The sequence below is a fragment of the Arvicanthis niloticus genome, chromosome 2, assembly GCF_011762505.2.
Source record: "Arvicanthis niloticus isolate mArvNil1 chromosome 2, mArvNil1.pat.X, whole genome shotgun sequence".
In the NCBI taxonomy this organism is placed as follows: Eukaryota; Metazoa; Chordata; class Mammalia; order Rodentia; family Muridae; genus Arvicanthis; species Arvicanthis niloticus.
The window spans coordinates 139115717-139139480 of NC_047659.1; the positions used below are offsets into that span (position 1 = coordinate 139115717).

Genomic DNA, 23764 nt, shown 5'->3' on the forward strand with positions numbered 1-23764 from the left:
GCCACAGACTGTACCCCAGAGGCTTTAGATCCATAATCACCGCGGTAAAGAAAAGTCTCCCCGTGTCTGTTTTTCATGTTCTGAAGGCAAACAGCGTTTTCCTAAATGCCAACAGCTCCCAGTTTCGGCTCCAATGAAGTCCCCCCGGCTGTGGCTACAGTGTGAACCTCATTTGGCCATAAGTCACTTGGAATAAATAACATTTGGCTCCGCGCCCCACGTAGAGAAGATGGGCGCCACAGTGAATCATGTCGTTGGCAGCTGACTTGAAGCTGTCTGTGTTGTTTTATGGTGATGCTTGCCAGCGTGTAGCCCTCTTTCAAACAGTTTAAGGGCTGTTTGGGAGTAGAGCGGCGTGGTTCTCTAAGAATGGGTGCAGAAAATCACTTGTTTTCTCTCTTCCCTGGCCGAGCCTCAAGAGCAACCACCTAGGAGCATCGTCAAACGTGAGATCTGCAGCCTCCAGATAGAAAGTTATACTTGCCATCAAAGGCGCCAGGGACATCGTCCTTTCCGTTCTCGGGACGATGCCCTGATATTTCTTCCCTTTTAATTTACATTTGGAAAGGCTGACAGGAGCTAGACAGTTTCAGTCCTTATCGTTCTTCTTCGTTATATAGTTTTCCTCCTCCAGGAAATTCTCTTAAACCCGGGCAACAGCAGCAAACACTGGCTAAGAAAAGGCTTGAGGGCAGAAACCCCCAGACCACCAAGCTGCCCCTTCCACCCCAGAATCCCCAGTGACCTCGAGACCTCGAATAGACCCTCCCCCTCCAAGACCACGCCCCTGAGAGTAAGGAGGCGACCCTCAGCTGGCTTTATCCAGTCCAGGGCCAGTACCAGGCTCTTGGTAAGATGGTGGGTGTGTGATTGGGAGTTACGTTCTCTTGCTTATCATCTCTGTCAAAGGTTTTATCTCCCTTTTGTGTGTGTGTGTGTTTGTATAAAAGGAGAGAAACTTTTCTTAGCTTCACATCTGAATTGACAAAGGATCTCTTTTCACCCTGTGTCGAGTACGGAGCAAAAGAGTCTCTCTTTCATTTTTAAATTTCTGAAAAGACTAATCCGTTTTCTGAGGCCTAATGACCTATTTCTCAGGCATAAACGAATTTCGTGTGTCTGTTTGAAAATGTAGTCTGCATCCCATTCCGCAGCATTTCCAAAGCACATTATTACATGCTACACGATAAAACCACAAGAGAAGCGAGAATCATTAAAGGCACTTTGGTTTTATATTTTATTTTACAAATTTTTTGAGATAGGGCTTCTCTATGTACAGCCCCGCCTGTACTGGAAATCATACCATAGGCCAGGCTGGCCTTGAATTCAACAATATCTAGCTTCTTATTTAAATCTTTATTTTATATCTATATTGTTTTGCCTGCATGTTTGTCTGGGCACTGAGTGCATGCAGTACCCACAGAGGCCAGCAGAGGGCATTAGAACCCCTGGAACTGGCGTTACAAATGTTTATGAGCTACCATGTGGTTGCTGGGAACTGTTCTCAGGTCCTCTTGAAAAGCAGCCAGTGCTCTTAACCACTGGGCCATCTCTCCAGATCCAGGAATATACATCTCATGGGGCAATTATGGTACACTAGGTGACGTGCACATGAAGGTGCTATAATATTTTATGAATAGAGAAACAGGAGAGGGAAACATCTTTCCCAAAAGTCATGAAGCCAATAAACAGCACAGCCATGCTACTAACAGCTAGACCAGAGGGGCATGAGAAAGCAAGTCGTGCTCTGTGGTAGAGCGCTTACCTCGGGTGCACAGGGCCTTGTGTGTGACCCCTGCCCTCCCCAGCTCCAGAAAAAAAAACAGGAAAAATAGTTTTCACAAGCTTCCTTTGGGGATTATAAGAACTAAATAGGGACCATTGGGGTGGCTCACACAGTAAGACGCTTGTCCACCTGAACACAAAGGAGAAAATAGACTGCAAGGTCATGTGATCTTCACACTTTTGGTGGTTCATGGGTATGCGTGTGTTTGCATGCACTCCATGGAGAGAGAGAGAGAGAGAGAGAGAGAGAGAGAGAGAGAGAGAAATACTTTCAAAGCATTAAATAAAACAGGAGACCGGACTTCAGATCCCCACAACCCACATAAAAACCTGGATGAGGCAAAACACAACTGTAATCTCAGCCTTGGGGAGGCAGAGACAGGCGGATTCCTGAAACTCAGTGAGAGTTCCAAGTTCAGTGAGAGACCCTGACTCAAAAACTAAATAAGGCAGAGCTAGAAACCAGACATAGTACTCTGGCTTCCACATGTATGTACACATGTACAGACACACACACACTCAAAGAATTAATAAGATAGCAGTAGTACCGCCATACTTTCGGTCAAAGATTGATACCCAGTGAAGAGTAGAGCCAAATATTTAAAACAAAAAGAAACTACCCCTTTCTGTCTTTAATAATGATAATAATTTTAACCATTCTTTATTGCAAAAAAAAAGTTACATTTTACTTAACACTGGGTTCCATTTTTTTTTTTTTTTTTGATAATTATTCAATCCAAGCCCTGACGAAGCACCATCCTGAGAACAGATTCGTGTTTAAAAGCTTGTGGGGAGTGGAGGGGAGTGGATAGCAGGGGCCGTCTCCCTGCCTTACTAGTTTTATTTAGATTGACATACCTTTGATTATAACTAGGGATAACCATTCAGCAGCTAAGACTTCATAATCCCAGCATTAGTCATCAGGAGGGTTTCGCTGGGCAAAGCTCTTTCTTTCCGGCTTCTTAACTGCTTGGGCAGCCCAAGGATGAAGAGTGTGGGCTAAGGAAAGATCTCTGCCACCGAGATCATCTAAGCCGACACACGAGTGAGGACGCAGGCGACACTCGGTGACAGCGTTGGCCCCATTCTCAGGAGGCCCCATGTCTTCTCGCCTGACTCTCTTGGTGTCCCTTCAACAGCCATTTTGCACAAAGAGATACAGAAGATCTTAAGCCATTTTGGGGTGCTAGCTCAGGGAGACCTTAATGCTAACTGGTCTGGAATAAAGAGTGCTTAGGAAATTACTGACACCTACCTCTGGGTGTGTCTGTGGCACGTGCCACCATGAGGCCAAAGCAAACGATGAATCTCTTAGTGAGTTTTGTGATGGCTTGAATATGCTTGGGCCAGGCAGTGGAACTATTAGGAGGTGTGGCCTTGTCGGAGTGGGTGTGGCCTTGTCGGAGAGGATGTGCCTCTGTGGGCGTGTGCTTTAATATCCTAGTCCTAGCTGCCTAGAAGTCAGTCTTATCTTAGAGGCCTGCAGATGGAGATATAGAACCCTCAGCTCCTTATGCACCATGCCTGGCCTGGATGCTGCCATGTTCCTGCCTTGATGATAATGAATTGAACCTCTGAACCTTTAAGCCAGCCGCAATTTAATGTTGCTCTTTATAAGAATTGCATTGGTCATGGTGTCTGTTCACAGCAGTAAAACCCTAACAAAGACAAATTCATGACTGGCACATTATTTTGTAGGAGAGTCATAGGAGGGAACAGGTCTCAAGGGCATGTCCTTGAGGGCCATAGCTTGTCCCCTTCCTGTCTCCCTTTTTCTCAGCATCCTCTCTGCTGCCATGATGGATTGAAATCTTCAGGACACTGAAGCTAAAGAAAGCTAACAAGGGCCCTATAAAACAGGCAACAAGCGGGTGTATTAAGCTGTACTCTCTACTTGACCACTGCACAGTCTGTTGAGACCAGTGACAGGAGAGAGAGGCCCCATGGAACCTGTTTGCTCTGGTGCCAACTGGAAAAGTCTCCAGCCTCAAGCCGTGGGCAGCTGCTTGCCTGTCTCTTGTCCTGATGTCATACATTTGACACACCTGGGAGACTATCCCAATAAATAACAGTAGCTCGTGCTCCTCCTCAAGGGTGGGCTAAAAATGCCCTTGACAACGCAGCTCTGGGCTCCCAGGTGCAGATCCTACTACGGAAGCCAGAAACAGCACAACCTGTGCCTTAGAGTAGAGGCTTTGAAGCCAAGAAAACATATATTTGTATTGAATTCTGAATATTAGAATAATCCATTTACTCATGATCATGTCACCTTGGTTAAGTCACTTCAGGGACCTAGGCCTCTGGAGGGGAAGAGCGGGTTAGCATCCAATCATGATGTGGTTGGTAAAATCACACCACTATTGGTCTTGGCAGCCACACAGCCGACTGCTACTGATGAGGCCAGTGGCTATAACTGACTGAGCCTTTTCGATGTTTGAGAAAAAAAAAGAAGTTCTTCCTCCCAGGACCCAGAAACTGGTGTGTGTGTGTGTGTGTGTGTGTGTGTGTGTGTGTGTGTAGACATTTGTGTTTATGTGTGTATATGTGCATGTGTGAGTGTATGAATGTGTGTCTGAGTGTGTACATGTTTGTGCACATGTATGTATTTGTGCATGTGTGGGTGTGTATGGATGTGTGTAAATGTATATATGTTTGTGCATATATATATGTATATATGCATGTGTGGGTATGTATGGATATAAGTGTATACATATTTGTGCGCATGTATGTATATGTGCATGTGTAGGCGTGTAGGGGTGAATGTGTATGCCTGTGTGTGTACACATTTGTTTATATGTGTGTGTATGTGCATGTGTGTATATGTGCATGTGTAGGTGTGTATGGGTATGTGTGTGTGCACGTGTGTGGATATGTACGGATGTGTGTGAGTGTATACATTTGTGTATGTGTGTATGTGTGTACATGTTTGTGCACGTTTCTATATGTGAGAGATAGAGACTTCCCTTTCCTAAAGCAGTTTATCTCAGTCTATTTTCAATGGTAGAAAAACTAAGCAGAAGAAAACCATTAGCAAGGGCCACCCGGGGATGAGGATGTAACTCACCAGATAGAAGGCTCACCTAACATGCATGAAAACCTGGGTTCCATTCCCAGCACTTCAGCAAGTGGCATGGTACCACATGCCTGGCATCCTAGAATTCTGGAAGTTCAAGGTCACAGTTCTGATTCATAGTGAGTTTAAGGCCAAGCGGAGCTCCAGGGCACTCTGTTGGGAGGAGGGGTGGGTGTGTAGAGCAGGGTACAGACCTGGTGGCACATCTGGGGGGGAGTTCAAATTTAAGGCCAGACTGGGGCACATAATAAAAATGAGAGCGATTTTTAAAACATTATCCGCCTACCCGCCTGAGATCAGACTATTACATGCGTTTAAGCAATTATTTTATCCTCTGTAAGAACTGAAGTTTGTCCACCAAAGTGTAAGGGTTTCTTCACAGAGAGATGATTTCTCTTAGGGAAGACTAAATGAAGTGTTGGCAGTGAGGCCGAGTGACGAGATGAGCCAATTCAAAATTTCAAATTGTAAATCAATTTGAAAAATATTAACTGCGGACTTCTCTGAGGACGGCACCATTAAAAGTCCCCAACTTCATTTTTACTCTGTCTCTTTGTCATAGTCTTCTTGTTTTTCATGATTTTCTTTTTTTAATTTCCAAGATGTTGTGTGTTTCATCTCCAACCAAACAGCTTTGAGGAGCCCCAAAATAGGAGTCACACCCTCCTTGCCTGCTCACCACAGGAGCAAGCCACCCAAACTCATCAGCTTCAGTCCGTTGGGGGGGGGGGGGGGGAAGGTGCCTGTGTGCATAACCAAAGTATGGATGTGCTTGAAACCAGGTGTTATGGGAACCTGTGTGGAGAGGCCGGGGAGTTGCTTGACAGCCCACTAGATTGGATAGAATACAGTCTTCAGATATGAGCATTGTTGCAGGTGGGAGGCCAAATGTGCACAGAGCTCCCCCAAATCTCTAAGCTGTGAGGGGCTGCACCACCTGCTGGTGGCCTCACCTCAGAAGGCACAGGCAGAATGGAGCAAGGGTTATGTCAAGGAGCCACTCACCCAAGCAATTAACCAGAGGATTTAAAAAGTCAGTGTGGCTCTCCTAACTAGGGTCACTTGTTGTGATGAAACACTGTGACCAAAGCAACGGGGAGGAAAGGGTTTATTTGGCTTACACTTCCACAGCACTGTTCATCACTGAAGGAAGTCAGGACAGGAACTCAAACAGGGCAGGAACCTGGAGGCAGGAGCTGATGCAGAGGCCATGGAGGGGTGCTGCTTATTGGCTTGTTCTCCATGGCTTGCTCAGCCTGCTTTCTTATAGAACCCAGGACCACCAGCCCAGAGATTGCCCACCCAAAATGGGCTGGGCCCTCCCCCATCAATCACTAATTAAGAAAATAGCCTACAGGCTTGCCTACACCCAGATGTTATGGAGGCATTTTCTAATTTCGGCTCCCTCCTTTGAGATGACCCTAGCTTATGTCAACTTGACATAAAACTAGCCAGCACAATGGCCAGATTAAAGTATAAATGATTCTAAATATCCGTTAGTGGCTCTTTAATGGATATGGAAATAACGCTATCATTCTTTTTCCGAGCTCTCCCTCCAAACTCCACTTAATGAACATAGCCACTGACTTCTTAGATATACATACAATTATTTTTTTTTACTTACTTCCATTTTTATTTTTCTCACAGTAGCACAACATACTAGGGGGCAGAGAAAGGCTTTTGAAGCAAGAAAGTTAGGGCTAAAACAGAGGTCTGAGGAGTCACCAGTATGTGATTTCTTTCTAGCTTAATCCAGTTCATGTAATCCATTGCAAGCAAAGAAACAGGACCGCTCTTGATGGCCTCCCTTAATTTTCTACCTAATTCTCTCCTAGAATCTTATTTTAAAATCTCACAGAGTGGGAAGGGAACTAGAAAAACTGGGGAGTGGTGTTGTTTTAAAAAATAAAACCCCACACATTCAACTTACCAAATGAAGACTCAGGCGTCAGATGCTGTGGTGAAAGCCTGCTAGCTCAGAAAGGCAGAGGAAGCACCCAGCTGACCTTCCTGTCCACTGACATCCAAGAAGGAAACAGCCCCTGCTCTTTCTCCTTCTCCACGCTGTCTTAAATACCCTTCAACTCAGAGGTGCCCTCCGTTCTCTTTCCTGGGTTTTCTTATGTTCACTCCCTGTCAACTGGTTGCTTACTCCGCCTCTTGACCTATTGTTGACTTTATTTAACTCTTGTTTACGGAAAGCTTTTGAGTCAAAGGCATGGACTAGGGCTGAGCCGCACCACAACAAGAAACAAGTTTTTCCAATTCACAGTCTCAGGGTTTACATGTGATCAAATACCCTGCCACAGAATTGCTCTTCTCCCTTCCTAAATTAAAGGAGTAGGGGAACACCATCAATTGTCTCAAAATGGCTTAAGATTCAGGTCGCCATCCAACGTCCCTCCAGTACACTGACCTTCCACAGACACCATGTCTTCACTCTCTCCATGGTGAGATACATGGGACTTCATTTTTGTTCTGTCAGTTTTGAGGGTCGCATGTAGTCCAGACTGACCTGGAACTCCTGACCTTCCTGCCTCTGTCTCTCAAATGCTGTGATTACAATCATGCAGCACCTTGCTTGGCTACTCTGAGGGCCTTGGCCAGTGGGGTTAGCCTCAGAGCCAGGTTGAAATGCAAGACTCTCCTGTATCTGAAAGTAACTGCACCAGATGTTCCTGGAGACCTGACTCTAAGTTACCCAGATGCTGATGTTGGCGATTTGCATCGTCACTTAACAGTAACAAGTGCATTCATTACTTTTCTGTCACTGCAACAACCTGGCAGAGACAACTGAAGGCATGCAAGAGTTATTTAGCTTACAGAGGGCTTCAGTTTATCCAGAGATGGAGGTGGGGCATGCTGAAGCAGCTATGTCACACTGGGACACCTAGGCAGAGGCTGATCCAGTCCCAGCAGAGAGCAGGGCAGAAACCAGGCCCAGGCAACTTTCAAGGGCCTGAACCTCATCCCTTGCCTCTATCAGCTAGGTCCTATCTCCAGCTAGGTTCCGGTGCTCCCTAGCTGGGACACCAGCGTTCAAACTGTGAGGGACATTTCAGGTTCAAACCATAACAACGGCTGGAAGGATAGCTGGGTCTGTGGACTGCTCTCCATGCGGTATGAGAACATTTGTTGGATCCCCAGAATCCATATCAGAAGCCAGGTGTGGTAGCACATGTTTGTAATCCCAGTCTGGGGAAGCAGAGACAGGCAGGTCCTTGGGCTTTCTCTGCTCAACCAGCTTCACGTACTTGATGAGATTCAGCCTAAGGAGGGACACTGCCTCAAAAAAACACAAGATCAACACACCTGAGGTACAACGCTTGTGGTTGACCCTCAGCCTCCACATCCACAGCACATATACAATAAATAAATGAATAGTAAAAATAAATCATTCATGACAGTTACGAGCACTTGCTGCAAGCTGCGTGTGGTGCCACACACCTTCAGTCCCAACTTTGGGAGGCAGGAGGATCTCTGTGAGTTCAAGACCAGCCTGGTCTACAAAGAGAGTTCCATGACAGCCAGGACTGCACAGAGAAACCTGGTGTCAGAAAGCAAAAATAAACAAACAAACAAACAAAAGGAGTGCTTGTTGTTGCTGCAGAGGACCCAGGTCCAGTTCCCAGCATCCACATCTGGGGGTTCAGAACCATCTGTGACTTTAGTTCCAGGGGATCCCACACCCCTATCTGGGCTCTGTACACACCTATACTTGTGTGCACATACCCCCACATAGACACGCAGACACATAAACTAAAATAAATAAATAAATAAATAATCCCCCCCCCCAAGGAATTTTTTAAAGCTCCTTTAAAGGGCCGTCATCACTACAAGGGGATTCTCCAGCCCTGAGGTCCCGAAGGTCAAAAAACCTGTGAAAATATTCATAGCAAGTTACAGAAATTAGGATTCATGTCTTAGGCTCCAGGAACTTTCTTCATGTTTTACATAAGACTTGTGGCTGCTTAACAGAGAGGAAACCACTAACAAGGGGCTGGGGAGAGGATGGCTCAGTGGTTAGGAGCACATGCTGAGGAGCTGGGGAGAGAATGGCTCAGTGGTTAGGAGCACACGCTGCTCTTGCAGAGGACCTGGACTCAGTTCCCAGCACCCACATGGCAGCTCACAGCCATCTGTAACTCCTGTTCAAAGAGAGCTGACACCCTGCTCTGCCCTCTTTGGGCACTGAACTTACAGAGTGTACATACCCACACACAGCCAAGCATATACACATAAATCAAGGGCAATTTGATCTAGTAAGTTCCAGGCCAGGCTCAGCCACAAATCCTGTCTCTAATTAATTATTAACTAGGGCTGGAGAGATGACTCAGTGTTAAGACTGCTCTTCCACAGGGTACAGTTCCAAAACCCAAAGGTGGCTCACAGCCATCTGTAACTCCTGTTCGAAGAGAGCTGACACCCTGCTCTGACCTCTTTGGGCACCAGGCATGCACATGATGGATGGACATACATGCAGGCAAACATGCATACACATAAAATAAAAATAAAGTCTTTAAATAAAAATAAGGTGCAGTGGCGCACCACTTTGATCTCAGCCCTTGGAAGTCAGAGGCAGGTGGATGGCTGTGAGCCCAGCCTGGTCTACAGAGTGAGTTTCAGTACAAGAGGAAGAAGAGAGAGCCCAACTCAAAAATAAATAAATTAATAAGAAGAATAACAATAAACGCAAACATGAGCACACAAACGCACTCCTACGGCGCTGAAGCAATGACAGTTTGCCCACAGTCAATGCAACAGAGAGCAAGCAAGAGCTGCTCGTTAGTCTTTCCTCTTTTTCTTTTCTTTCTGTTTTAGAATTTTTTTTATTAATTTATTTGTGTTGGAGCGGGTGCACAAGCCACAGCACGGATGCGGAGTCAGAGGACCAGGGTGCACACGCCACAGCACGGATGCGGAGTCAGAGGACCAGGGTGCACACGCCTCAGCATGGATGCGGAGTCAGAGGACCAGGGTACACACGCCACAGCACGGATGCGGAGTCAGAGGACCAGGGTGCACACGCCACAGCACGGATGCGGAGTCAGAGGACCAGGGTGCACACGCCTCAGCATGGATGTGAAGTCAGAGGACCAGGGTACACACGCCACAGCACGGATGTGGAGTCAGAGGACCATTCAGAAGAGCCGTTGCTCTCCTTCCTTTGTATAAGCTCCTGCTCGTCAAGCTCAGCAGCAAACACCCTTTCTTGCTGAGCCATCTCACTCACTTTTAGGGTCTTGAGACAGTCTCAGTACATAACCCAGGCTAGCCTCAAGCTCACAACTCAGCCATCCCAGTGCTGAGATCCTCAGTCATCAGGCCTGGCCTTCCAATACCACCACAATAAAAAAACATTCCCTTCTTTTGATTCAAGAACTAGACTTGGGCGGTTAAGCCTCCGAGAACATTCTAGCACACTGAAAGGCTCTAGACATAAAAACAGCCACCAGGGTACTCTATGCATTTGCATAAATCTGGAACCAAAGGTCATGTCTAAGAGGACGGGAATGCTGTAGGAAGCCACACTGGGCAGCATCAGACTCAAACTCTGGCAGTGTCACCAACAACTTCTTCCACGGGAAAAGTGAGCAAGTGACAGGCTATGTAGACCTCACAAAAACACACAGAAAACAAGAAGCATGTACAAGAAGGTACAGCTGACCTTGGACCTCTCTCTGCCTGGGAGAACAGAAGTCATGTTTCTCCAGAAATTCTTATTGTGAAAAAAAATAAGTTACATATTTTTAATTATATTAAAATAAACAATATAAAATTTACCATTTTGTTGTTAAGCATATGCCTTCGTGCTGGCCCAGCTATTCACAATATTGCACAACCAATAATGTCATCTCCAGAGTTAGCCATCTTCCAAAAACTGAAATTTTGTGGCCATTAAATGTATCAGGAAGATGGCTCAGTGGTTAAGAGCACTGACTGCTTTTCCAGAGGAACTGAGTCCAGTTCCACATGGTGGCTCACAACCATCTGTAATGGGATCTGATACCCTCTTCCAGTATGTCTGAAGAGAGCAACAATGTATTCACATATGTAAAGTAAATAAATCTTGGGGGGGGGAAATGTATCAGGTAGACACAGTATCTGACTTTTTGTCCTCATTGTGCATTCATGTAGTAGGAACAGTCCGATTGACCTTCCTTTTAAAGGCTGGGTAGGATCTCATTACATGTGTCTCTATATCCTATTACCCATTCCTCCACTGATGCTTCGATAGATAAATACTTTCTCTGAGACTGGGCATGTCTCTTCTGTATAGAAATGGTTTTTCTGACAGGGGCCTGCGAGAGGGCTCAGTAGGCACTAAGTCTGATGACTCGAGTTCAAACCCTGGAACTTACATAGCTGTGCTCTGGCCTCCACTGTAGGTGGTATCACCCCTGGGGGGGTGTGGTCCTGAGTTATATAAAGAAGCAGACTGAGCAAGCCACAAGGAAGACGCCATTACTGGCAGTGTTCCTCCACAGCCTCTGCCTCAGTTCCTGCCTCTAGGTTCCTGCCTTGAGTTCCTGCCCCAACTTTGCTCAGTGATGGAGTGTAATGTGGAATCGTAAGTCAACTAAACAAACTCTTTCTTCTCTAAGTTGCTTTTGGCTGTGGTGTTTCATCACAGCAATAGAGAGCAAACCGGGGCAGCCAGCCCGCCAGCCCGCCAGCCAGCCTGCCAGCCCGCCAGCCAGCAAGATATGCCCCATGCTATTCCTCCAGAAATAAGTCTGTTTTCTCTGTTCTGATTCCCTGCAGGACAATGCCTTAGCCTGGATCTTCCCTCCCAGATTGGATCTCCCTCGCTCAGCCCTTCTTCTTTGCATCTGACTTTGGACTCACTAATGACCTCCTCCTGACCCCTGGCTCTACAAAGACTGCCAGAAAGAAAAAGGAAAACGAAAAAAAAAAAAGAAGAAGAAGAAGAAGAAAAGGGAAAAAAGGAAAAGAAAAAGTCACACCAACCATTTCTCTTCATCCTCACTAACAATTTGGTAATGAAGTATTGATTTCTACTTCTCTCTTTATGGACGATATTAGATTTTCATTGATAAACTGCAACGGGACTGTCGCATCTCTGAGGGCCTCTTTCCACTGTCGGGAAGAAACAAAGTGCCACTGAGGGAAACTAATGACTGGGAGCGTCCAAGTCCTCCTCTTCTCCGTTTGTAAGAAGAAGGGGAGGGGGCTGATCATTCTTCCTAGTTTAATGTCTGAGCGAGCAGGCTGCTCTTGGGAGCGAGCTTCTCTTGGTAACGTCCATTTCCTATTTATAACCCCCCTGGGAAGGTTTGTCTAAAGGAAATGTTTCTGTTCAGTGTAACAATTAAGGTTGCACCTGGATTGCCTAGTCCTGCCCCTGCACCAGGGAACCATTCATCACGGCAGAGTGGAGGAGTTATTAAGTTAAACCAGAGTTTGAGCCAAGAAAACCTTCCGACCATGTTCATCTTCTGGGAAAGTTGTTGGGATAGGCGGGCTTAACCATGTGGTTGCCAAAGGCTTTGTCCTGTGTATGTGCTAGAACTCGCTTGCTCGGTAAGATCATCCTGCGTGGTTGGTAAGCTTAGTTCCCAGCATGCACCACTGTCAGATGAGCCTGGCCACTGGGAGGGGTACAGAGTAGAACCTGAGAGAAAGCTAGAACGAGTCCTCAGGGATGCAAGGGGAAGCAGCCACCTTCCACTGGCAACCTCTTCTTGCAGGACCTGTTGCCTCTCAAACACAACTTCTCCTCCGAACCGGCAGCATGCATGAAAACAGGGTGTCCGTTTTAAACGCGTTCCTGCAACTTTTTTCATTAAAACTTTAAGGGCCCAATTTTAATTTGTGGAATATTCCCGTTAATAATGAGATCTAATTAAGACATCCATTAAAAGCCCGTTAAAGTTAATTTAACGTAAAAATTCCAATAGAACTGTATTAGATTTTCTCCATTAAATTAACGTTATGGATTTTTAACGGATGTCTTAATTACACGTTATTATTAACGGGAATACTGTATTACACAGATTAAAATCAGGTCCTAAGTCAACTTGGAAAAGCTAAGAGCATGTTTTAATATTAAAGTCTCGCAGACCTAGTACACAGTTTGGAAGTGCAGGGGAAGATGGGTTTCTTCCAGCTGAGCATTTTCTGTACAATGAAGAGTAACCTATAATAGATAAATTCATCATTTCATTTAAACAATGAGTCTCTTTATTCTTGTAGGACAACAAAGTCTGGATTGTATTGTAAATTGCCACTCAGCTATATGTGAAATATTTAAACTATCTCAGCACAACGTTCTGAAACAAACGACTATTTTTTGTGTTGTTGCTTTAATTACCAAGGTTATCAAAAAAAAAAAAAAAAAAAAAGCTGAAAAAAATGAAGCCGAATACATCCTTGTTACCATTTATTACAGAGACTGCCTGTTGGAAATGTCTTGGAAATTTTGACATGATCCCTAAATTCAACCCTGGGATTTAAAATAAAATTTTAAGGAAAAAAAGAAAAAGAAAAAAAAAAAAACTTATTTACCTCCTAAGGAAAGTGTTACCCTTATGCCACATATAATAGCAAATTGCTTTTTTTTTATGGTATGCATAACCTAGATGGGGAAAAATATGGTGCTTCAGGGAAGGAGGGGAAAGTAAATGAAGTTCCAGGAATGTCATTCTGAAGTAATGAGGCATGGACGGAAAATATACCCCTCACATCATCGGATTGAGATGGCAGTTGAAATAGCTTCATTGACGTGTCAGCGCCCATCCATCCATCAATCACCCACAAGGAAAAATAACAACAGTACAACGGGACGGCTTTTATGGGATTTACTCACGGGCACAGGGAACAGCGGCTCAGATGTAGTTCTGACATGAAAAGCAAGGTGCTGATATTATTTTTTATGATGGGAGGATCGTAAAGTGAATTGAGAACAGAGAGGTCTGTCTTTGCTTAACCTGTTCAACCAGAAAGGAACGGAACTCAGCTGGAAAGGCACGGTCTTCAGATGGGTTAAGATTGAAGGGTGGACTCGACTGAGCACTGTCCTTCAACAGCGAGACTCTATTAAAACAGGGGGAGGGGATAATACATTAGCATGGGGATTCTTGAAGCTGATAGAAATCGCCTGTTCCAACCCGGGGTTATTAGGAAAGCTACATAATTCAGATCCTCTGAAACCAACCAAACGCAAACTCAGACCTCCCGGTCTGCCTGGGAGAATTCAATACGCTTTTGGACTCCTGGGTAATCATTTCCCTCCTCAGACAAAAATAAGAATAAATGCGCTGCTTCGCATATAATCTATACGGTTCTGCTAGTGCAATTTCTCTGGTGGGGTGAGGTGGGAGGCGAGAGACAAAAATATTGATAAATTTGGTTAGACTCCTGAATTGTCACTTGGCAACTGTGAATGTCACTGCTGAGAGACAGCTGTTAATGTTCTCTACAAAAAACAAGATCCGAGCCGGCACCACGGCGTGCACACGGCTCTTGGTATATTTCTAGACACCGGGCCTGTCTTCATTTGGCAAGCCTGTGAAGCTTCTAGAAACTTCTTCCTGGAGAGAAAAAATGAAATGACTTGAACTCCAGGAGAGCATTTTTATCTGCTTTCTTACCACTTCCTTCTTTAGGTAAGCTGAGACCACAGACAAGGAAGGAGAATGATATGCAAATTTCATGCAAATTACCTTTGAGTACCTCAGCTCTTCAGCCACCCTTTGGGATCAGAGACAATGAGAGGTGTCCTTTCCTTACTGTGCCTCCTTCCAGCTAAGGCCATCAACCAGCTGAAATGTAAAGAGGTCATTTTAAAAAAAAAAAAAAAAACTATATGCAAATGTTTAAATTTTATGTATTTCATAAATCACGGAATATACATCCTAAGTCCTGACAACACAAGGTGCAACAAGAAAAGCAATTTATTCAACAGCCTCACTCAATCGATCCTGTTGGGCATTTACTGTACGTGTACTTCACCTTGGCATATTGGCCCTCCTGTTTCAAAGTTGCCACTGCCCAGTTATCACGGTGTCCACCAAGGCTCAAAAGCCCTAGTATTTTCACACTAGTGTTTTTCTGTGAAAAACATACAGGGGTAAAAAAAAAAAAAAAAAAAAAAACTTCCAAATACATCAAGGCCTAAAGGCAATATAAGCACAAACTAAACTGGATAGCCCAGACAGGCCTTAAGGAATTTCATTCAGACCACAAAGACTTCCCAAAAATCTCAACCCCAAAATATGTCTGCTCAGTTGTTTGACTCTTACACAACTAATATCCATGTGGGCATGTGGGCGGCATGTGTTCACACCTGCATGGCTAGCGAGTGTGTGTGATCATGTGTGAGGCGTGTGTTCACACCTGCATAGACATGCATGACTTCCACAGACAGTCCCTAGTGTCTAAACAACATGGTAGAAAGAATCCCCTAAAATTTTCAGTTAACCTGAAGACACAGGTCGGACAAGATCCCCAGATTCTGTTCCTTCACCATCTGCCACTTTACCTGACTAGCCAGGTTATCTGACTAGCCTCAGACTTTTTCTTTTTTATTGGGTTTCAATTTTTAAGTGGGTTAAGTGTTAATGAGTGGAGGAGAAGAAGGTGGAGGAGATGGTGGAGGAGGGGGAAGATGTGGAGGAGGAGGGAAGAGGGAGGAAGAAGAGGGAAGGGAGGAGGGAGAAGAAGAAAAGAAAAAGAGGAAGCAGAAGAAGAAAAAGAAGAAGAAGAGGCAGCATCTTTAGGGGTAAAGAGATGGCTCAGTAGTTAAGCGCGCCGTCTACTCTTGCAATGGGCCTAGGCTCAGCTCCCAGCACCCTCATGGCCACTCACGACCATCTCTAAGTTCAGTTCTAACCTCTGCGGTCACCAGGCACACATGATGTACATGCATACATGCAGTCACTCACACATACACATAAAATATTTTATTCCCTGAATAAGGAGCGCTAATGTGGAAATCAATATAAAATAACAACAATAAGGAACTACGTTGGCGGCTAGAAGCTGCCTGCACATATGTATTCTAAAGAAAACTCAGTGTGGTCTGTTCTGAACATGCAAGAGGTAACAAAAAAAATTCAAAACTCAGCTTTTGGGTTATTTTGTTCCCTCTGTGAGATGTGAAAATGCTAATTTCATTTTCTCCCTTCCTCTGCATGGCACTTTCTCAAAATATCTATAAAATACGTCTAGACAAAGATTGAGGAGGAGGAAGAGATGCGATCTCCATTCCCCCTAGATGGAGACCGGCATGTCTATCGCAGGAAAACCTGCAAATCATCTCTAGGATTTCCAGGGCAGAATTTTACCTCTCCAACCAGAGTAAAAGCCACTAAGTTCTTCAGTTTCCCGTGATAGACCCTAGAAGTGCACACAGATAAACAAATCCCAGAGTAGTTAAAAATCTCCTTCCAATAGTTATGAACAATGGGCTAACAGACCTAGCTGTGTCTCCAAAAATTATTCATGCACAAGGCAGCCCAAAGCATGTGAGGGGTGTGGGGGGGAAATGTTTTATGGATTAGAAATGGCCTGTTTTAAAATGCTAGTACCAAGTGGGATGATATTTCTGCAAGTGAGACTGTCCGTTTCCTTTGGAAAAACACATTCGTAGTAAAATAGCTCTTCCAAGAAGTGACACCCTGACTTGACACTCTTCAGCATACCAGTGGCTGACAAGAGCCATACGGCTGCCGTTAGGGCTTTTACAATAAGGTGTGTTTGAAGAAGACAGATCAAATACAGCCCCATGAACTGTGTTTATTTGCTTAAAACAGCTTTTGGAAATAAAAGTAATAACTTTGGTTGGAGGCCCCAGGAGACATTTAAAAAAAGAAAGAAAGAAAGAAAGAAAGAAAGAAAGAAAGAAAGAAAATACATTGCTTTAAAAAGAGTTTCAACCCTTTCAGGAAATATATTTCAGTATGCTCTCTGAATGATTTTACACCTGAAACCTACATCTGACTGTCTGTCCCCAGGCAAAGGCTAATATTTATAGAACAAAGAATCATCGGATTATGTCTGACTGTGGAGTTGTGTCCGGTCATATTTTCACTTTCTAAATGACTTCTGGAACATTCCAGAGTTATAAATGTGTGTGCAGATATTAAAGACAGAAAGTTCTGCCAGTCTGCAATGAAACAATTAAAAAAAAAAAAAAAAAAAAAAAAAAAAACAACGGCATCCGTTCTGCCTGGGGAGAAAGCTGTAGAAATGAGAGCCTCAGGATGCACTCTTCCTCACACAGCCGATGCAACCCGAGTTACAAACACAAACTGTGGAACAGCCTCCTGTGGCTCAGGGTTCTTTGTGTCCTAAAATCCTGCAACATACTTTCAGGTCTCTGATGCAAACCTCGCTCCTTCAGATTTGCTTCCTGAGAGTTGGATCCCATGGGGTGACCCATGAACTTTCAAGCCCCTTGAATATCCAAGTTGACCTGTGGAGGCTAACTGGTTCTGGTTCTGCAGCACTCTCGTGTGACAAGCTAGGAAATGTCCCCTACATTTGTTCCAAATTTTGAGTTTATTTTAATTTAAAGAAAAAGGAGGAGGAGGAGGAGAAAGGGAAGGAGAAGAAGGAGAACAACCGAGTTTGCAGGGGGTGAGGGTTGAAGGGGTTCTGTCTGATCTTCAGGAACCAGATTTATCCTTGTTCTGGAGGGACAAATTTGCTTCCAAAAAAAGAGAGGCAAACATTTTCTACTCGGAGAGCAGATCAGTCGTTTGTAAAGACAATGGCGGCAGCCATGCCTAGCGAGTGCTCTGTGCCCGGTCACTACTGTCTCCTGCATGCTGAGTGGATGATGTTCACTGATGTGTTAGGAAGAGAGAACAAACAGGCTGTTCTGCTTGGTGTGCAGCAGCCTGAGAAGCTGGAAACACGATGTTGTACATATTTGTATATACTGACTATATCACCGCGTATGGACACAGATTGTCTTATATTTGGTTCTGTTTCCTGCCAGACTAGCCCACAATTTGGGATTGTTTTGCATTGGAAAAAAAAAAAAAACAAACAATATGCTTGTCATTTTTTCCCTGATCATTCTCCTTATGGAAGGAGTGGGGCTTGGTTTCCTAAGACAACCTAAGAACCCTGTGCGTCTGCCTGCATGAGCCCCATCCGGTCGCTGGATGCAAGACAGGACCGATGCCCTGACTGTTTTCCTCCAAAGGCGTGCTTTACCCATGGGAAAAGTACAAATTCATCCATGTAGAATCAGCCTCTTTGTATGTTATCTAATGGTGCCTGGAAAAAAAAAGATTTTCTTAATGTCTTCTTTACAGGAAGAATTCATAATTGTCAAAATTTGAAACATTAGCTTAATTTTGTTTTTATGACCTTGTGCTTCCACCCTTATTTATTCTGTTACTGTTGTAATGGGGCCCCAGGCCATTCCTGACATCAGCGTGTTCCTCCTCGGCATTAAGGATGTTTTTAAAATTACACAGATTATTGAGCCAACAGGCTGTTTTAATCAAAACCATGTTTCACTTGTTTAAGAGACTTATAAATTGTCCTTGCAATGAAGAAGACAGAAGAAAAAAAAAGAGAAAAAAAGAAAAAAAAAAAGAAGGAAAAGAATAAGAAAGGACAAACATAACAAAACCAAAAGTTTTCCACTAGGGAGACTATACCACCCTGTGGCCAAACAGATCATCACAGACAGGCGTGTGTTGCCCACTTCCCTGGGAATCCAGGAACTACTTCTCTTGGCTTCCCATCATTTTGAAATTCACTCTCAAGGCCAGCACTGTTTGCAAGTCTCCAGAGGCCTTTGCCACCTCATTTCCACTCAAAGGCAAATGCTCCAATTGGGAAATGATCTTCCAGGTGGGAAGGACGAAGGATATTTCAGAAAAGATGGACCTCTTTCTTTGGTCGCTGGGCGTCTGCAGCCCTATCACGACCCCTCCTCGCTACAAACAATCTGGTGTTGATGCCCCTCAGGAGTCAGGTCCTCAGCCTGACCTGATCAGCCCCTTGATAAATAAAAATGACTTACATGTGGACCCACTTCAAGCCTGGGCCTACCTATACTGCTTTTGCCTGGCAGTTATATGCAGAAAGAGACAGTTTTTAATATTACCACTAAAATAAATTCTGATAGCGGATACGAAGAAAGCCCTTGAGTTGTATCACAAAAGTCATTATTTTTTTACATCTGAAGAGTGGGCTTTTTTTCTAAAGGAAAATCATTCTGCTTTGGGGATGTAATTAAGACCCTCAGTAAACAATAGTACGCTTGGCTGCTATGAAAACAGAACAACGTACCTGTCGAGAGGTTGTATGGAGCCCCTTATTTCCATCAACAAGTTATCTATAAGTATATTGTTTACACTTTTTAACATGATCTTTCTTTTTTAAAAAGAAAAGTCTTTTTTCCCCCATTCAGCTGTTATTGAAAATTGACTATTCCTATTTGAAACCTCATGGTAATCTGCATAGGAAGTCTTAGCTTCTGATATAAGGACCTGGGTGTGTTCGCTGTCGGGTTTGCCTGAGGCTGTTTTCCATCATAAAGCTACAGACATGGACCCATGGTCAGGGAGCCTAGCGGTCCTGGTAGTAGTGGTGGCTTGCAGAGTCGCCTCCCAACCGCTAGCTTGTCAGATGTCCCTCATTTCAGACTCCTACTTTGGCCAATTGAAAAGGGGTGGGGGGGGTAAAGGAGCAGGAGGTTAAAGGAGCAGAGAGACAGAAGAGAGAAAACCACACAGATGCACTTAAAACATGAAAAGAATTATTTATATGATAAAAAATATATTTAGATTTTCAAAGCACAAAGACTGAATGGAAACGCTCTTTCTATGCTTCCTGGAGATGGCTCTGTTAAATGTCTTTCTACGTCAGGCTTTAGTAAATCTGTAATGACATTTGATGGATTGATTTCTGCCTGCGTGTGGTTTTTAAAGATGGCAAGAGAGGAGAAAGGCAAGGGAGAGGGTAAAGGGGTGGGGTAAAGGGTCCCCCCACCCCCATCAAGGATGCCAGGGAGGCAGGGTATTGGTAGGCCTCTCCTCGTAGACCCGGTGACCCACTTCCAGTGTCTGCTCTCATTCCCATCTGTCAGGGCTATTCACTTCTTCAGATGCCCACACTCCTTGCTTGTTATCTGGGCTAGCTCTACAGGCTTTCCCATCCCACCAGCTTATACCTGAGTGATTGATAAAGACATTTTAACAGAGACACAGGTGGCTGTCTGCCATGCTGCAGATGGCCCAGCTCTCCCTACCTTAGAGAGGTAGCGCTTCCAGGCACTCAGTTTCCCTCTGTGATGGATTCCCTGCATTTCCTTTAATGTCCTAGGAGTGTGGGACCCTGTGTCACACATGCTCCCCAAGCAGACACCAGTGCCCAAGCAGAAGTGATGTGTGGTCTGTGCACAGCTGGCTTGCAGCTTTCAGTAGCTCGACTGCACCGGACCTGAGCTTGTTAAATGACGATGACTGTGGAGCCACCTGTTAGCTCTAATTCTATTGCTGGGCTCTGTGTGTGGCTGTCACACAGGAGAGGCCAGGCTAGATACAGCACACCAGGGGAGCAGCGGAGGCACAGGGTTGGGGTGAACAATCTGGCACGAGTCAAAGAGGTTTTGGGTTTCATGGGGACCTTCTTTGTGCTGGGTCTGAGGGTGACTTTGACAAATGAGGATAGCAGTGGTTTGGGGGAAGACTTAACCTTTGAAATAAACCCCACTAAAACCTAGGCTCAGTCACATGCCATCTGTGTGAGGTGCCAGGAAGGCTGCTGAAGGAAGAAGACGCCATGCCAGAAGGAATATGGGGGTGACAGACACACAAAGGTGGCCCAACCAGCCTGAAGTCACAGGATTCCAAAAGGAAATGATGTTGAAGTTAAAATCAGCCCATCTGCTAGATTGTCTCAAAAGAGCACTAAAGGGGCCAGGCTCAGGGGTTAAGAATAAAACCCGAACTCGTGGAGGCTGCCATGCAGCTTGGTGGTAAAGTACTTGCCTCTCACACAGGAAGCCATCTCTGGGTTTGACCTCCAGTGCCATAAAAAGAGGGGAGAGAGGAGCAGCCAAAGAGGAGGGGGAGAAGGTGGAAGAGGAGGTCCATTGAGAGCTACAGAGACAGATCCACTGGCTCAAGCCTACAATCCCAGTTACCCAGGAAGCTGAGGTGGGATGAAGAGGGCTGGGGGTGAAAGCCAGAGGCAGAGCTCTTGCCCAACATGTGCGGAGCCGTGGATTCAACACCCAGTGCCAAAGCATCTGACAATAGACTGATCTGTGTTGTTGTGTTCATGTGCCCACCTGTCCACATTTATAGTTGTAGATAAACTAGCCAAAAAATAATAATAATAAAAGGATGAGGAAATGTCCCAACCAGTGTGAAAATACACTATAAAGCTATTATAATTTTAAAATGCAGGGACTGGAGGAGTCGAGAGATGACTCGGAGATTAAGAGCACTTGCTGCACTTGAAGGGGACCCTGGCTTGGTTCTTGACCCCCATGGAGCATCTCACAACTCCAGTTGTGTATCTATCAACCTAGTTCTAGGGGATTCAACACCTTCTTCTGGCTTCCAAAGGCCTTGTCCTACTCCCTCCCCTCAACACGGGGCATACGTACAAACAAATAGAAATAAAATAAACCTTAAAATTCAGGAACTGGTATAAGAGCAACCAGCCAACTCCATGAGGAAGTATATATACCACTTACTGAAAATATTTTAAAATGAATGTAATATAGTATTTTTTTTTTTACTTTATGAAGAAAAGATGCAGTAATGTTCATTAGAACACCACGTGTGTGGTTGGTAAACTTATCAGGACCTGAAGTACAGTGTCTATGTCTTGCTAGATATATATTTTAAGATTCATTAATTTAATCTAAAAGCAGAATTACAAAATCACTAGAGAACAGTAAAAGCAGGAAGCAGATTTCAGGTGGGAAGTTACTCGAGCCTTAAAGCTTTGATTCTCTGCCTTAAATCCCTTCTCCATTACACACAAAACACATAATGAAAACAAAGGAGGAAAGTGCCTCAAAAAATCATCAAAAACACTAAATACAATGAAAAGTCAGAAATTATGTGAAACCATATCAGCCTAAGATTTACTGATCTAACGGTATAGCATTACATTCTCTCCAAGAAATATAAATGCATATACACCTTTGCTGTTGTGAGACAGAGTCTCTTGTAATCTAGGCTGGCCAGGAGCTAGCTGAGGCTAGCCTTGAACTCCTGAAGTGTGTGCCACCACTTCAATTTATGAGATGCTGGGAATGGAATTGAGGGATTCCTGGGTGCTAGGCAAGTAATGTGCCAACTGAGCCCATGAATGCCTGCCTATCCAAATAGACTATTTGGGGTAAAACTTCATGAGCCAATGATACACAAATAAACGTAAATGGTCAATCAACACAAAAAGAAATATCAAGCAACAGTACTGACCAGACATGGAGGAAACTAAGAAGAAATCTATTTTACTTTGCAAACAGACAAAAATAAAATTAGATGTTGCCATTATTCGAGAAGGTTCAGAGAAGATTGCCAGGCTCCACACATACAGCTACTGGCAGCAAAACTGGACAGGAATCTTCCAGAAACATATTAACGAGCATTTATCAATTTACCTAAAGACTTTTTTTTTTAACACCTTTAACACCAGTACTCGGGAAGCAAAGGCAGATGAATCTCTGTGAGTTTGAGGCCAACCTGATTTAAATAGTGAGTTCCAGGCTAGCCAGAGTTGTGTATGAGACCTGTCTCAAAAACAAAGGATGAAGATAGAAGAAAAAGAAGAAGAAGAAGAAGAAGAGGAGGAGGAGGAGGAGGAGGAGGAGGAACAGGAGGAAGAAGAGGAGGAAGAAGAAGAGGGGGGAAGAAGAAGAGAGGAAGGAGGAAGAACAAAAATTTATGAAAAGAAGCAACAAGCTTATGAAAAAAATCTTCATCCAGCGGTTCTGCTGAGTGTGGAGTAGGGGCTTACCTGGTAAGGCATGACACTACGAGATATCCAAGATCTCACCAGAACCGATGAGGTCCTCAGTCACCTCAGCCACTTCACAGCTGAGACGCCCCCCAGCAACCGGTCTGTGGGATGAGAAACTCATGCACACTCAGTGCAGGCTTGGCACATGATGGGGCCTTTAAAAACAAAGGTTTCTTCACTCTACACAGATAACAATGGTCTAACATCTGTAAAGTTGTCAGTTGGTGTCCCAGGACTTGGACAGATCAACATCAAGGCAGTAAGGTGAGTGGCAGACAACATCCAGGAAGGCCAGTGTGACACTCGTGGATCTCTGCAGTGTGGACTGGAACCTCATCCCCTTCCCACCGTCATTTGGATCCCCTCCTGGGCTACTTCCCAGGCTCTAGAACAGAGCTTTTTCTCCAAGGGAGATGGAAAGACTGTGGGGAAACACCCGGTGTTCTGTGACGTGGGAACTTTTAGTTTCTTCAGAAAGTTATTTTAAATGATGGTTTGCTGGGGCACACAGGTGAAAGACTGTTTTCCTGAAGCAGACACAAGGGAAAGGATATTTGGATACAGCAAGCACATGAAAGGACCCATGATGAAGGAGTATAGCTGTGACCCCACAGACAGTGGGAGACAAGCATTGGTTGGGTTTGCTCTGCATCACTCTTCTTCTCTAACAGCACGTGTGCATTGGTTCACCTTACATAGCGTTATTGAGCTCAACTTGTGGTAACGCTGCCATTGAGAGAAGCTCACCAAAGAACGGCTCGTGAGGTTCCTGTGGCAGCTTGCCACTTCAGCAGCCTGTCCTTAGCTCGGTTGGTGAGCCTGGTGGTTACTTCAGGATTGAACTACAGCTGCTGGTTCGTGCCTGGTGTCTGCCTGCCTAGAGGACTGGTCTGCAGCTGCTAAGTCATGTTTGGTGTTTGCTATGAGCTGAACTGC

At 44.7% G+C, this 23764-nt stretch overlaps 1 protein-coding gene across 2 annotated transcripts in view; it reads left to right on the plus strand.

The window, feature by feature from the left end:
• Tshz2 (teashirt zinc finger homeobox 2) overlaps positions 1–12722 on the plus strand; it is a 441921-nt gene extending 429199 nt beyond the window's left edge. The window contains exon 3 of one of the 2 annotated variants that reach the window (XM_034494876.2): positions 11624–12722. In XM_034494876.2, the coding sequence (XP_034350767.1) occupies positions 11624–11625 (2 nt within the window). In that variant the 3' untranslated portion in view covers positions 11626–12722. The remainder of the gene's footprint in view (positions 1–11623) is intronic. The other variant, XM_034494875.2, reaches the window with a different exon arrangement.
• Positions 12723–23764: the final 11042 nt, after the last annotated feature.